At 51.1% G+C, this 13,598-nt stretch overlaps 8 protein-coding genes across 8 annotated transcripts; 2 read left to right on the top strand and 6 right to left on the bottom strand.

Annotated features, from left to right (window-relative positions):
- Window positions 1-216: 216 nt before the first annotated feature.
- On the bottom strand, window positions 217-2,752 carry HMPREF1120_03721 (phospholipid:diacylglycerol acyltransferase). The gene has a single exon (XM_009157802.1). The coding sequence runs from the start codon at window positions 2,558-2,560 to the stop codon at window positions 647-649; it is 1,914 nt and encodes a 637-aa protein (XP_009156050.1). The 5' UTR covers window positions 2,561-2,752; the 3' UTR covers window positions 217-646.
- A 61-nt stretch (window positions 2,753-2,813) lies between these two features.
- HMPREF1120_03720 (ribosomal-protein-alanine N-acetyltransferase) lies at window positions 2,814-4,653 on the top strand. The gene has a single exon (XM_009157801.1). It carries the CDS (start codon window positions 2,919-2,921, stop codon window positions 3,591-3,593), a length of 675 nt encoding a protein of 224 aa, XP_009156049.1. The 5' UTR covers window positions 2,814-2,918; the 3' UTR covers window positions 3,594-4,653.
- On the bottom strand, window positions 3,582-4,995 carry HMPREF1120_03719 (uncharacterized protein). The gene is made up of 2 exons (XM_009157800.1): window positions 4,614-4,995; window positions 3,582-4,562 (listed from the first exon to the last, which is right to left on the bottom strand). Exons 1-2 carry the CDS (start codon window positions 4,815-4,817, stop codon window positions 3,855-3,857), a joined length of 912 nt encoding a protein of 303 aa, XP_009156048.1. The 5' UTR covers window positions 4,818-4,995; the 3' UTR covers window positions 3,582-3,854.
- On the top strand, window positions 4,976-6,357 carry HMPREF1120_03718 (uncharacterized protein). Its single transcript, XM_009157799.1, has 3 exons — window positions 4,976-5,474; window positions 5,535-6,065; window positions 6,125-6,357. The coding sequence occupies exons 1-3, from the start codon at window positions 5,265-5,267 to the stop codon at window positions 6,188-6,190; spliced, it is 807 nt and encodes a 268-aa protein (XP_009156047.1). The 5' UTR covers window positions 4,976-5,264; the 3' UTR covers window positions 6,191-6,357.
- Window positions 6,287-7,484, bottom strand: HMPREF1120_03717 (uncharacterized protein). Its single transcript, XM_009157798.1, has 2 exons — window positions 6,778-7,484; window positions 6,287-6,700 (listed from the first exon to the last, which is right to left on the bottom strand). Exons 1-2 carry the CDS (start codon window positions 7,318-7,320, stop codon window positions 6,473-6,475), a joined length of 771 nt encoding a protein of 256 aa, XP_009156046.1. The 5' UTR covers window positions 7,321-7,484; the 3' UTR covers window positions 6,287-6,472.
- A 1,086-nt stretch (window positions 7,485-8,570) lies between these two features.
- HMPREF1120_03716 (uncharacterized protein) lies at window positions 8,571-9,209 on the bottom strand (the record flags this gene model as incomplete). The annotated part of the gene is made up of 1 exon (XM_009157797.1): window positions 8,571-9,209. The coding sequence occupies one exon, from the start codon at window positions 9,207-9,209 to the stop codon at window positions 8,571-8,573; it is 639 nt and encodes a 212-aa protein (XP_009156045.1).
- A 475-nt stretch (window positions 9,210-9,684) lies between these two features.
- HMPREF1120_03715 (uncharacterized protein) lies at window positions 9,685-11,799 on the bottom strand (the record flags this gene model as incomplete). Its single annotated transcript, XM_009157796.1, has 1 exon — window positions 9,685-11,799. One exon carries the CDS (start codon window positions 11,797-11,799, stop codon window positions 9,685-9,687), a length of 2,115 nt encoding a protein of 704 aa, XP_009156044.1.
- Window positions 11,800-12,547: 748 nt separating this feature from the next.
- Window positions 12,548-13,573, bottom strand: HMPREF1120_03714 (chitinase; the record flags this gene model as incomplete). The annotated part of the gene is made up of 1 exon (XM_009157795.1): window positions 12,548-13,573. The coding sequence occupies one exon, from the start codon at window positions 13,571-13,573 to the stop codon at window positions 12,548-12,550; it is 1,026 nt and encodes a 341-aa protein (XP_009156043.1).
- Between the last annotated feature and the right edge of the window lie 25 nt (window positions 13,574-13,598).

Here is a 13,598-nt window from a genome sequence, read left to right as displayed (position 1 = left end):
GGCGTTTAGTGACGCGCCGCAGCTATTGTTGCAACTCTACGAGTCGCGGCCGGGAGGGTCCAGGTTCTTTTACGAGCACGACAGATCAGGTACTATCTTACGATGCTACGAAACTTGAATTTTGCAGTGAACAACAGCTTCCATGAGAGTTACAAATGGCCTGAGGCCAATAATCAACGCTCTTCAGTTTTTGAGGCCACACTGAACGAGACGTTGTACAGGCTTCCAACTTTTCCATTGGGACAGCACCCGATCACAAGGTGGTACTTTGATATATCACTACAGTACTGTACATTCTGTGCTCATCTGGGTGGCATCAACTCGGTGAATGGACGAGGTTGTGACATGACCAGGCGGATTTTCGCCCTTTTCAAGTATAAGTGTAGTCTTTGTACAGTACAGATGAGCATGGGTTGCTCGTATGCCCCCCTTCCAACGTGTATCCCTCTATGGACCTCTACAATACAGCTTCGCCCGACAACAAACCACAAAAGTCGATGTAAATGCGTCCGGGGTATCTCCGCGTCCTGCCATGCTCCAATTGTAGCGGCGTATACTCGCAAAACGGACAACAGGTAAGATGGTCACAGACATGACACCCGACCATGCAATAATAAAAGGGGAACATTCGGGCCCGCCTTCATTTTCAGCCCTTCTCGGAAATCTGTACCCTGTCACTGATTTCCCATATGCGGCTTTTGTAGTTCTCTTCGATTTCGTCCCCTCTGCCTCCGGCGACCCGCAGAATCAAATCATTCAGGCTGCTTCTACCCAGAATGTCAACGTGGTCGCCTGTGTTGGGCCCGCCTCGAGGATTAAACCTATCGGGCTCATGCGGCATTTCGTAAGTCGTGATTTTGATGTTTGCAGGGTTATATCGTTTGATCTTCTTCCAGCCTTTGGCGCACATATAACCGGTCGATAAGAGGTTCACCGTCCCATCCCCTTCGCCCATAATCACCCCATGGTCTACCGCGCCGACATCCTGTAACTGCTTGTTAGGCGAGTTTATTGATGTATCAATTGTGATGTTGACGTTTCCTTGCAATGGATTCTCATTGTCCTTGTAGAAGTAAGCTCTTTCCGTCGGCTTCCCGATGCCGTAAAAACAAAAGATCTTCATGTCTGGAGCGATGGGAAGTCTAGCTTCGAGAGGGTTCAGCCAAGTCTGTGGTCGGTCTTCGTTCTTCTCCACTTCGGCCTTCGTGTGCGCCACTCCATGGGAATATGAGCCTTCGATCTGTCTGTGATACCATGGTTCTGTGGTATTCATCAAATACTCAAATGATTCCGTCATCGTGAGGTTCTTCCGTGGTGTTTTTGTAGAATTGTTCTCGGGTCTGAAGGAGATAAAAACACCGAAGCTGGAGTTCTGCTGTGAGGATGGAAGGTCGTCTGGAGCCCATGTACTGTTTCCCCAGACCGCTTCGCCTCCCTTTGGCAACATGGAAGAAATCCCCGGCATGGCTCGAAACAGCTCCGCCCGGTCCTCCTTGGAAAGAAACTTCTCCAGACCGTAAACAGCGAATGCATTCAACTGGGCCGTATCCTTCATTTCTCCAGACAAAACCGCAGGAATATCCTTCGCTGTTCCAAGCATACATCCGGAGATATTGATCCACGAGTCGATGTGGTCATTGACCCAGCGCGGTCCCCCATTGCCGTGGTTTTTGTGCTCGACCCACTTCATGAAATAGAATAGCACCTGACTTCCCATCGAGTGTGAAACCAGGACGGCCTTCCTTCCGGAAGTCTGGTGTGCAACCTCGATATAGTTCTTGAGCCGGGTGAAATATTGATCCCGGTACTCCAGGTTGGCATACGAAAGCCGCCAATCGTAAGCGGCTGTGAAAGCGTTCGTTGGATCGTACCCGATCGTGGCAAGATTCTCCAAGATCTTGTTCCAGATCCAGTACCCGGTGATGAAAAAGTCGGTGGCGTCAAAGCCTTGAGCTGCCCGAAGTTTGATTCCGGGAGGATCAAGTCCCGTCTCCTTGTCCAGCATGATATGGGTCTTCCACAACGCCTGGTCCAGTACAAGTGCTCTCATCATTGACCATGATCCCCACAGTCTCTTGCGAAAGTACTGTCTTGATTTCTCGCCCGTAGACCAGGATTCTAGCCCTGTGGAAATGACCCCAGGAACCATGATCACCGGATGATGCGCCGTGATGCCCTGCGCCTGTAACGCCAACCCGACCGCGAAGGAATCATAGTTGACGGCCTCGCGTTCCGCTTTGGAGAGGTCTTTCACATCTTTCACTATGCCAGCGGGGATGACATCCATCAAACTGTCGAGATTGACTTCCAACAGTCCTTCTAGTCTGATAACATCCTGGGATTGAGCAAAGAGCAGCGCGAGCAGCAGGCCAAGAAGACCGCCCAGTCCGAATATGAGCCCCGATCTCCTTTTGCTGCTGTTGCCCTTCTTCAACTTCTCGAGTTTCTTCTTCGACACCACCTTCACCTCATCGTTCGAATCAGGGGTGCTGTCTCGACTGGGGGAGGGAGACGGCGAGTCGTCGAGGACGTGGCCGATGCGGCGTCTGAGGGCAGACATGCTGCTGCTGGCACTGCCCTATAGAGACCCAAATCAGGCATCAAGCACACTGCAGCACTGCAGGGTGCACATTGAGATATAGGTATCCACGGCCCGTCGCGGATCCCGCGAGTCTGAAATGATAATAAATACCGAGTTTCACATGTGGTAGTGTGCAGTGTCTTCGTCATAACAGTCGCGGTATTGATTGCGGGCCCGGAGAGTTCGCATTTGCCCGGCCGAGACAGATCTTCAGGCACAAACCAACACCAATGTTCGACTCCACCTGCGGCCTCGTGATGCTTGTTCGCATGTTCATGTTATTATTTCCGCAATGGCAACCTCGAGTCTCCGATAGAACCCTACACCTCCTACAATAATGAGCAGCAATGCCTCGTCTGCTCCGAGACGCGAGAGCTACTTCGAAAAGCCAAGTGCCTATTTCCAAAAAAATGTTCCCGGGATAAGCTACCTCCAATACTCGCTTGACAAAGAGCCCGAGTATCTCCCCCAGATCCGCGAGTTGATCTCCAAAGACCTTTCCGAACCGTACAGCATCTATGTGTACCGATACTTTCTCTACCAATGGGCCGAATTGTGCTTCATGGCAGTTGACACCACTGACAACAATAAGTTGGCTGGCGTGGTCATCTGTAAACTCGAACCACATCGAGGGGGCCCTTTAAGAGGATATATCGCAATGCTGGCCACCAAAGATAAGTTCCGCGGCAAAGGCATTGCTACCACACTGGTCAGCAAAGCCATTGATTTGATGATCGAGAAAGATGCGGACGAGATTGCGCTTGAGACCGAGGAAACGAACACAGCAGCCATGAAGCTGTATGAGCGGTTAGGTTTCTTGAGAAGTAAAAAGCTGCACCGGTACTACTTGAACGGGAACAGCGCATACCGACTGCTGCTGTATCTGAAAGAGGGGGTGGCCAGTATGCAGACTGAACAGGACTATTATGGCGATTTTTCAGGCCATGGTCAGGATGAACCAAGGGACCAGCAGCGAGGATTCGAGGACATTTTCAGCCAGGGAATAGTCTGAGCAAGCTTTTGGTCTACGAAGGACAGCACAGCATGAGATACAGTCATCGAAATCTGTCTGGTTGATCTTGCTGAGCATCTATGCTCAACAACGGTGGTCCGCGGCCTATCAGCCTATGATATCTGACGGCTACGCTTGAGGCATGGACCAAATCCCAAGAAGTGCCATCTTACAAGCCAGCCGAAGAGGGCATCACGAAGACAAGGGATCCATATCCGTCCACTATTGGGAATGGCTCAAATTCAACAGGTTTGGAGAGGGTTATAGACAACCGCCAATCCATTCCTCCCATCTTCCGACTCCCTTGCCTGCTTCTTCACCTTTTACGGCTCCTCCAACGACGTCGATACGAATGCCGTACTCCTCCTCCATCAACTTGAAGCTGAACTTCTCTTCACCCCCACCACCGAGAATTTCATCTTCCCCATCGACATCCGGCTCCTGGCCTACGGTAGCAAGACCCTTACTCCTGGACACTCGGACTCTTTCGATTTCTGTCTGCAGCCGTTCCTTTACCGCCCCGGGAGGCAGCGCAGTAAACAGATCTTGCTTGTTTGCTGCGACCAGAATCGGTATATCCGTCTTTGCGGCCTTGGCTGACGTCTTCGCGGCTTTCCGTTTTTGTAGGACGAGTAAGGTGTCATGAAGATACGCCGCCGTGTCGCGCGAAGCAGGAGAATCACTCGAATCAAGGACGCTGGCATCGACAACGAAAATCACTCCACGAAGCGAAGGGCTTTGTATTTGAGGCAATGCCTGTTCGGTTCTCAGTTTGCCGTGTCCAGGAGTGTCTATCATGACATATCGAGTGGGCTGCTTCTCCCTCAAGGACACATCGTTTTCGGAACGGTATTTATCAGATCCCAGAGGGACCGAGGGCGGAAGTAGCAAGGGGGCTCGCCATGATACTTGGGAAGTTCGGGTGACGGCTGGCTCTGCGTTTTCTAGTTCGGCAGATCTCTTTTGTAGCTAGATAGAATTAGCTCGAGCATGGTAGCAAATACCAGGCAGATTCCTCACCAGAGTGACCAATGCAGTCTTCCCTGCGTTGCTAGGGCCCAAAAGCAAAAAGGTCGGGACGATTCTGGTACGTGCCGACTGCGTATAGAAGTAAAGATGCAACAGTGCCGGAAGTGCTAACACCACCAGAAAGGCGAGCAAGCACACAAGAGGATCGCCGGCGAAGAGCCTGGTAACCCAGCTGTCGGGCGATGACCAGCCCATTGTTACGAGGAGACTGAAGACTTGTTGGGAGCTTGCATCGTTTGTCTGGTTATGGCTGGGACTGCGAAGGCGGGCGGGCGAAGATTGTCGGTCGTGACACGTACCGGCCGATAAAGGCGGAGCGGAGAATGAATCACGCGCAATTCTGCAGCAGCGTGTTTTATTTCTGGCCTCCGAACCACAACTTTGAACTGCTGCGAGGCTGCTATAGGTGCTTGCGGAGCACAGGCACCTGGTAGTCCTCCCCTACAGTGATAGGCTTTCCTAGCGGACAATCCACGCTGTGTACCTCAGTAACTGCGCCTTCCCATTCAATCACCACATTAAACATCCGCGACCGAAGTCCTTACATTCGTTTTACTACTTCATTTCTTCTGGTACCTGGGTATCTCTGCCGCTGGATTGAATTGTTTATTTTCTTCTTCCACAATATATACCACCGAAACCATGATTTTGCGGAGCGTTTACTTTTTGATCGCCGGACTCCTTTCCCTCGCCGTGGCCGATGTTAAAGTCACGGCGCCGGCCGCTGGGGATTCAATCACTGGACTTACACTGGACATTGAATGGGAGGACTCTGGGACGACGCCCAAACTCGCGGACCTAACATCATACCAAGTGTTCTTGTGTGCAGGGGGCAACACGGAGGCGACCATTGTGAGTGCACCAACCCTCAACAACTACTAAGTAGTCCTTCAGACTGACAATTCAATAAAGGTGCAACTGGCAACGCTAGTGACGAATGGCGACTTTACCGACGGCAATACAGTCAGTGCGACGTTGACCGCCGGCCTGGGTGCGGACGTGACCAATGCCTATTTCCTGAAGTTTGTCTCCGCCGCCACAGGAGGCACTGTCATCAACTACTCGGACCGGTTCAGTCTGAAGAGTATGACGGGCACATTCCCGGCAGCCGTCACGACAGCTTTAAAGTCGGTTACTGGTACGGCGGGCCCTGCAGATGTCAACAACATCAAGGCTGCTGCAGCGGCTGATGATGATGATGATGTCGACACTGTGCCGACCAACGGAGCCTCGGAGTACAATGTGCCATACACACTACAGACGGGAAGCATTCGCTATGCGCCGATGCCACCTTTGGCTAAGACCAAGATCACGGCCAAGAAGGCCTCTGCCCAGTGGCCGACCAGTGCATACACCGTGTATAAAACCATTGCTGGCGCGCCAAATGCTGCTACCACGCACACCGAGACTCTGACATTCTCTACCCACAGCAGAGAGGCCACGGTACGTCGTTCTTACACTCCTTTTAGTTGAACAGTGGATACTGACGTTGGAATGACCAGGTCGCTGCAGCTGGCCAACCGAGTGATGCCGCCATGCAGAAATTCTTGAATCGGTGGAAGGATTAAGGTTATGATTTTGGCCTGTACACAACTAGACGAACATATCATGGAGAACGGTGTTTGGGCAGAAAGGAGAGCATAGCAGAAGCATGGCTAAATAGGTTGGGATTGGAATGGAGTTTTTGATTCGTTCGGTTTTGAAAAGGTATATAAATCATACCGTCGTCCACATATGTCTTGTTTTTTGCTTTCCTTGCGCCCCCAACACCTTCGCTAGAAATGACCCAAAAGCAATCTAAGCCGTCCCCTGGAAATGAACAAAAGGATGTTCTTCAAGCCGGTAGTAGGTCATCGATAAATCTCATCAAAAGGCCTCGTATCTCTAAAACAACTGTCCCACACTTCATTGACGACCTTGACAGCCTGCACGTCATCCTTACAGTTGGGCCTGGACTTGACGGACAGAATGGCCCGTCGCCGCACACAATCCTGGTGGTGATTGGTGAAAGAGACGATCTTGTTGCGGAAAAACTCGTTGGACCACCGACACTCGCCGCTGAGATTACTTGCGCGGATCTATACAGGTATTAGTATTAGTATTAGTATAGATGAGAGAAGAAGGATGGGGTAGTGTCTAAGGCGTGTGTACATACCTCCGAACAAGCAGCATGGCGCAAATCATCCTCCGGACTTAAGTTTGTTTTAAACCTCAAATAGTCATAAGCATGAACCATCTCGTGGGCCAACACATCTTCCAACATATTCTGTTTCTCCACCCAATTGGCGCAGATCAAAATGCCGTATTTGTGATCAAACCCGCCCAACTGGCCTGTCTTGCAGGTTCGACAACGAATATTATGCGACCCTAGGTCGCCGCCTAGCTTGCGGATGTTGTCGCCTAGGTATCTGATGATTGGGGAGAATTTTAACAAGTAATCGCGCTGCTGTTCGCATCGCTTGCAGTCCAGCTCCCTGTAGCGCCGGTCGGCGTCTTCCCAGTATTGTTTGGCGCCTTCGGGGGACATTTTGCCGGTCGCCATGCGGTAGAAGTTTTTGAAGCGCGCCGAGAGGGTGTCGCTGGGGAGGAAGTCGGTTGTAGTACTGGGACTGGAACTGGTTGGTGTCGGTGAGGAGGTTGAAGGAGTATTGGGTTGGGTGCTGGTCGTGGTCGTGGAGGAGGGTTTGGGATCGGCCATGGTGATTGAGTGTCTGATTGACTGGATTGCTGTACTGGAAATAAACGGACGGATGGACTCGCGAAATGAGTGTGGTGAGCGGGAGAACGGTAATGGTGTAGGTCGAAGTCTATAGCGGGACGAGAAACGCGCTGGAATAGCAACGGACGACAACGGGCTCGTACTATGTAGTTCGACTTGAAGTTGAACTTGAGGTGCCTCTGGCTCGATATTTCGTCGCGCGCGGCGGCTGATGTTCGGCAAAACTTTTCTGCTATATCGTTCAAGGTTGTCTCCAACTTGAGTGTCCCTTACTTCTCTATCTCCTACATGTAGTACCTCAATGTCAGACCTCTGCCGCTGCTGACATGCTAGGACTCCAGGTTGCCTTACTGCTTGTCTGCCTTTGAAATGCTAACGTTGAACCCTTTTCCCTCTGTTACTCTTCAGAATATAAGCCGACACATCTACTGTAGGTATCTTGGTGGGTAGGCCTCTCCCCAAGTTGCTCCTTGGTTTGTACGGAATCAGAAATTGGACATCGGACTCCCTTGTGGTCTGGGAGGATAATATGTACACTGTCCCAGAAGATGAACCTTTGAAAGATGTGCAAGCCTAGACGGACAGACTCAGAATCTCTTGATAGCGGTAGGTGTTGCAGCCTCTTGAGGAGACCACCCTCTCAGCTCATTGTTCTTCTCCTCGTTCAAACCAACGTATAACTTGAAGGTCATGAGGAACGGTGGAGGATGGACGGCCATCACTGCCCCAGCACCATATCCTCGATCGCTCGCTCTATTGTTTCGGTGCACACCGGCGTGAAGTGGGCCAACAACCGGCCTCACCACCGCCGATAACACGAAGTCCAGACGGCGTCTCCGGCAGTAGACTCGAAGCGGCTGTTGTCTTTTCCCATTCATGTTAGGGCCAGACCTCCTAACGCAGCCGGACTTAGCTGTGACGGGTGGCACAACTCTTCTCACTCCATCAGTCACATTGCTGATACAGCATCATACACCTCAATCCTGTAACCCACTCTTCCTATAACTCCTTGAGACCCAAGACTGCTTTCCAAAGTACACATGTAGCCATCATGCCATACCATGCCATACTATTACCACCCTCCCTCCTCCTCTTATAGTAGCTTTTCCGGAACAACGATAAACACCTCACCTTCTATCCATACAAGACACTTTTCATACCCATCCTCAACTAGAGCAAGCAACAAAACTACATCACAACATCTCGTACAGTAATAACCATATTCAAATTCAAACTCCGAGTCCCTTGACAAACAACACCTTCTCCCCATCTTCCAGCCACTGCCTAATCTCCCACCCCTGCCTCTGCAAAATGGCAAACATCTTGCCGAACCTTTTTGGATAAGTACACACGCTCATAACCTTGACTCGACTTTCATTCTCGTCCCGTCGAGCATGCTGCTCCACTTCTGCCATGAGGGCCGCAAAGACGCCCGTGCCACGGGCTTGCTCCGAAACGCCCGCCAGCCAGATGTGCAGTGTCGGAGATGGGATGGAGGGATCAGAATCGGTTCTGGGGATGGCGAAGATGAATCCAATTGGTGGTGAACCGACTTGGTCTTGACCAATTGGTGAACCAACATGGTCGTCGTGACCAGTTGGGTCGTTATTGGTCGTGGAAGAGGAAGATTCGGACTTGAAACCCTCTGTTGCTGTGGCATATACCAGAATAGGAGCCGGAAGACCAGATTGTGGCGGGGGAGGTGATAGTCGTTGCCGCCATACTTCTATCGACGAATGGTGAGTGGGCGGTGAGCGCGCGGTGTCGAAGATGAGATTCGATAGATCTAGTATGGGTTGAATCCTTGTTGGGGACACCTCGCCAGCTGGTATGCGGTGGATTGTGAATTTGGTGTTGGATTCGGTCATGATGGATGTGGAAATAAAAGTATTCTGTCTTTAATACTTCGTGTGCTTGGTGTTCGGGGATGGTCGTTCATAGGAAGATATTCTGGGGACATGGATGAAATTTTTCGAAATTTCCGCGAAGTTTGACAGGATAGCCGTCCAAGAGGATAAATAACGCCGGTCACGTACACCTATTTCGAGCATAAAAGATAACACTTCCTCTATGTGATGCGGGCTGGTTAGGAGAATATCTAAAGACATGAATGGATGGTGTTAGGAGGTTGGCCGTTTGCAAGCAGCTGTGCAGCAACCACGCTTGACGTCTTAGCACTGCGAAACCCCAGACTATGCTTCTGGAACAAGCAGTTGTTAGAGTTAGCCAGGTTCTATATCATGAAACTTTCAATCTTCTCAGGTAGAAACAAAGAGATATTTAAAACAATTCGCCTGCTGTACAAAGTCATAATGTTCAAATCCTTCATCCATACTATACTTTTCAAAGTCGAGGTTGCTCAACAAACATGACATGACCACCGCCTGGGTATGCTTTCAACCCAACCTTCCTACTAGAATCCCCAATGCGACTCTCTTCAAACATGTCTTGCACATCAGCCACTCGCCGCACCCTTTTCTCGACGGTATCTTCAAAGGCCATCGCGGATAGCCCCTCGACACTCATTCGGGCAACCATGTCCAGCGTGGAAGGCGAATGGACCCTCCATGCTCGAATAAGAAGCACGAGCCCAAAGACGACGAAGAGTAGATTGCTGCCCACCAGAAACCCAAAGACTGCAGTGTTCACTTTGGCCACAAGTACGTCTCGGCGAGTTGCCTCTGCGAGATTCGTTCTAGGCGACATCACGCTCCCAATCAACGTCAGGGAATCCGTGGAGTGTGCGTTTGCAAAGCTTCGAGCCAGACCTGCCGCACTCTCCGAAAGGCTGGCGAGGCTTTGGCCTTGGGAAAGGCTAGGCATACCAACTGCTTGCATACCATGCGACAGTTCGATGATGCTGCCATTTGGCGTCAACGTATAATTGAACGAACTGATTGCACCGTTAACCCAGTCGTATGCTACATCATACGACGTAACAGTGCAATTCAACGAATATGCAACCATCGACCCACCCACAGAGAGGACATCCTCATCACGATTGAGACTTTCTCCAGCTGGGCCGTTCAGAACGGGGATAAGACCAGCCGTCGCAAGATAGATTGGATTCAAGAGTGAGCCATCTGGTAGCGCCAAGTCGGCTGAGGAACCGTTGTTGGTCAGATTTCCCCCGATCGAGTTATATATCTTGGTAAACTCCGGGTCGGAAAAGTATGCATACTGAAAGTTTCTGTCCAGTTTGACGTTGAAATTCGGCGTAGTACTGTCGGTCTGTGTCCATAAGACAGTGTTGTTCGAAATGCTGGGAGGAGCACCAAGGACACCACGGAAGTTGTCGGTGCAGTTGAACATGACAAAGCTGGTGTCCGCGTCCGTCTGATCGGACAATCTCATGTCGCATTTGCTCGTAGAAGGTACGCATTGAGTTGAAACTCCAACCGTTGTTGCGTGATAGTCGACATTTGGCGGAGTGCTTTTCGTCTGAGGCATCAGGATGACGAGATCTCCATGGGTGAGGTCATCGGCCTTAATCGTCCAGATACTGTTTCTCAACGAGACATTTTGTTCCAGAGAAATTATTTCTGCAGTATCACGAGCTAAGGTATTCGCTCCCAGGCTCGAATCTGCAACCACAGTGCAGGGTAGTCCTTGGTTGGCAGTCCGGTTAAAGCCAATGCACTCGCTGATCAGTCCCCGCCCAGAGGAAAGCTGTGCCTGTGCATTTTCGTATACCATGCTTACAGACGTCGTCGAAGTGAAGGCATGAATCGCGGTATCTGCCCCAAATACGAGGGCGGCCAACAGGGAGCTCACGACCATGATCAAAGCCGAGCGGCTCAGGATGCGAGGCTGACTTGCCTTCACATTGCTGAAAAGGTACATGACGTACTTTCGTAGCTCGTCGAAGGAACCACTCGAAAGACCGATGAGCATGCTTAATTGATACGGCGTCGGAAGCTCCTTGATATTGTCCTCGGTGGTATGGGCTGCCATCTTGCACACAGTGGGAATGTGCCAAAGCGCCATCAAGCTCCCCAGAAGCATAGGAGCGAGTGTGCTGCTCCATGATGCAACGAAGACCAATCTTGTGGATGAGAAGTCGACAAGAATATAGCGGTGATCAACCTTGTGCGAAGGGCTGGCTGCGAATGGATGTGTAGGGTCGGTAGATACCCGATACACAAAGACAAGCACTATCAGGACGACCGTGAAACAGAATATCGGCAATCCAACTATGGCTGTCGTCCAATGAAGCCCTATACCTGTAAAGCGCCGACTAGGTTTGGTGGCTGTTAAAGAAGCCAAGGATGGCTCTCTTGATAAATAATGGCTTTTCTCTGGTAATGGCAAGGTATTCTCGAAGTTGAGCTCGTCAAACTTCAACGTTCCGATCTGGTGATATTGAGATGTAGGGCAGAAGTCCACCGAAGATAACCTCTGCGACTTTCGAGCAGCTCGGCCTGGAATAGTGATTTTACCCAGAGTATGTCTGTCCATGGCGTGAACCGATGCTTCGGGGGTATCTCATGTTGAGCCTGAGTCGAAGGCATCGTTAGTCTGGCCATGCGGAATGCCGCACCTCTTGTACAAGTGAGTAACGGCCCCAGACGGTGGTCTTTGTGGCAGCAGTGAAGTGTATGGGAGGCAGCAGCTGATCCAGGTGGTCGGCAACGCCAACAAGGTCGTTTACAATGTTTTACCGATTGGGCTCTGATGGGAGTTGAGTGTGCCTGAGACATAAGGCGCAGATGTTGGCGCTTAGTTTGGGCGCTTAGCCAGAAGTGCCCCAGGCATCGCCTCCCCGGATTGCGTACTAGTACGTTTCACATGTTCGCATACACGCAGATACCAATGACCGTTCTTGCGGAACTGTGATGCGAAAGAAAATTCCAGGGTGTGTCTAAGGTAGTCCTGAAAAGGCCGCCGGACACACTGGTCCGAAAACAGAGACTAACCACAGAAAGTGCGGTTGCAAGCAAGTGTTCGATTGTAGGCTTACCCGGAAGTAGGGCCGCCAGCGGCTTCTATGCTGCAGTCTGAAGCATCTGCCAGGTGCTCAGGGCAATACGGCTGGGGTGAAAAGTCTGTCCATCAAGTTCCCGATCGTGCATGCTGTGCACGTACAGCGGCGCGAAAGGGTTCTGGATGCAGCGAGGTGCATGTTCTTTCGAGACCACAAGCCACACATACTGCGTCGGATGTGCGTTGACTTGTGAAGCGCTGGATGCAAGGCATATCAGCAAGCTCAAAGTTCATCTTTTCCCTTTTTGCGAACGTGGACTTCGAGCCGCGTGTGATTCTGGTACATTGCAGTCAGAGCTCTCAGGTGTCTCCAATCTCTCGAGTCCTCACCTAGACCCCAGGCGAAGACGCTGCTGAGCTTTCTCGTATCCATGACTGTAATCTTGCGAGCTATCGATTCAGGAGTATCCCAAGACCAGAAAATACCCTCGTCTGCATCCCAGTAGTAGTGGCCACCACGTTCGAGATCATACATGCCGTACTTCATAGCTCTGGCGTAAGAGGTTGCCAATTCCGGAGGCACATCATCAGCCCAGCAGAATGCCCCTGCTTGTCCCAAGTCGGCACCTGTTACAGGATCTTCCATAAGCACTGTCTGACACCCCAGGGGATGCACATCGCAGTTACTCTTCGGGTCAGTCTTAAACCATTTGACGTAGAAGGGAAACCCCAGGTTTGCCTTGTCAACGGGAACACCTCGTTCGAGATATGCATCGATGGCGTCCAAGGCTTCAACAACTCCGGCATGATGCTTTGTAACGTTATCTCTTCGGTTCATCAAGTCATAAGTCATGATATTCCAGAAGTCCAAAGATTGATCAATCTGGGGAACTGTATCGGCTGTGAAAGCAATCATGTCTCTCCGAAGACCAGGGACAGCCGCCGAGATCAGTTTGTCTGGACCCAAAGCCGAGCGTATTTCAGCTAGCAGTTTAGGAAATGCGTCCACCTCCCAGGCTTTAGCAGAGTTCGGGACTTGCTTGTAGTCATCTCCGTTGCCGCCGGGATATTCCCAATCCACATCAACACCGTCGGCTCCTTTCGCGTCAACCATGGCTTTCACATTTGCTGCAAACCGCTTTCGACTTGCGTCAGTCGCTGCAGCCACGGAAAAGCCCTCAGTATCACCCCAGCCGCCAATAGCGACCATGATAGCAGCGCCAGGAGCAAACTCAGATCGGACAGCATCGACAGAGGTGAACAGAGGCCATTCAAAGGGGTTGTCCTCATTGAAGACCTCCGAGCGCATGAATGCCAGTGTGACATGAGTGATG

This window comes from Exophiala dermatitidis (assembly GCF_000230625.1).
Source record: "Exophiala dermatitidis NIH/UT8656 unplaced genomic scaffold supercont1.3, whole genome shotgun sequence".
NCBI lineage: Eukaryota > Fungi > Ascomycota > Eurotiomycetes > Chaetothyriales > Herpotrichiellaceae > Exophiala > Exophiala dermatitidis.
The sequence above is the reverse complement of the archived record's forward strand: the minus strand, read 5'-3'. Positions and strand labels throughout refer to the sequence as shown.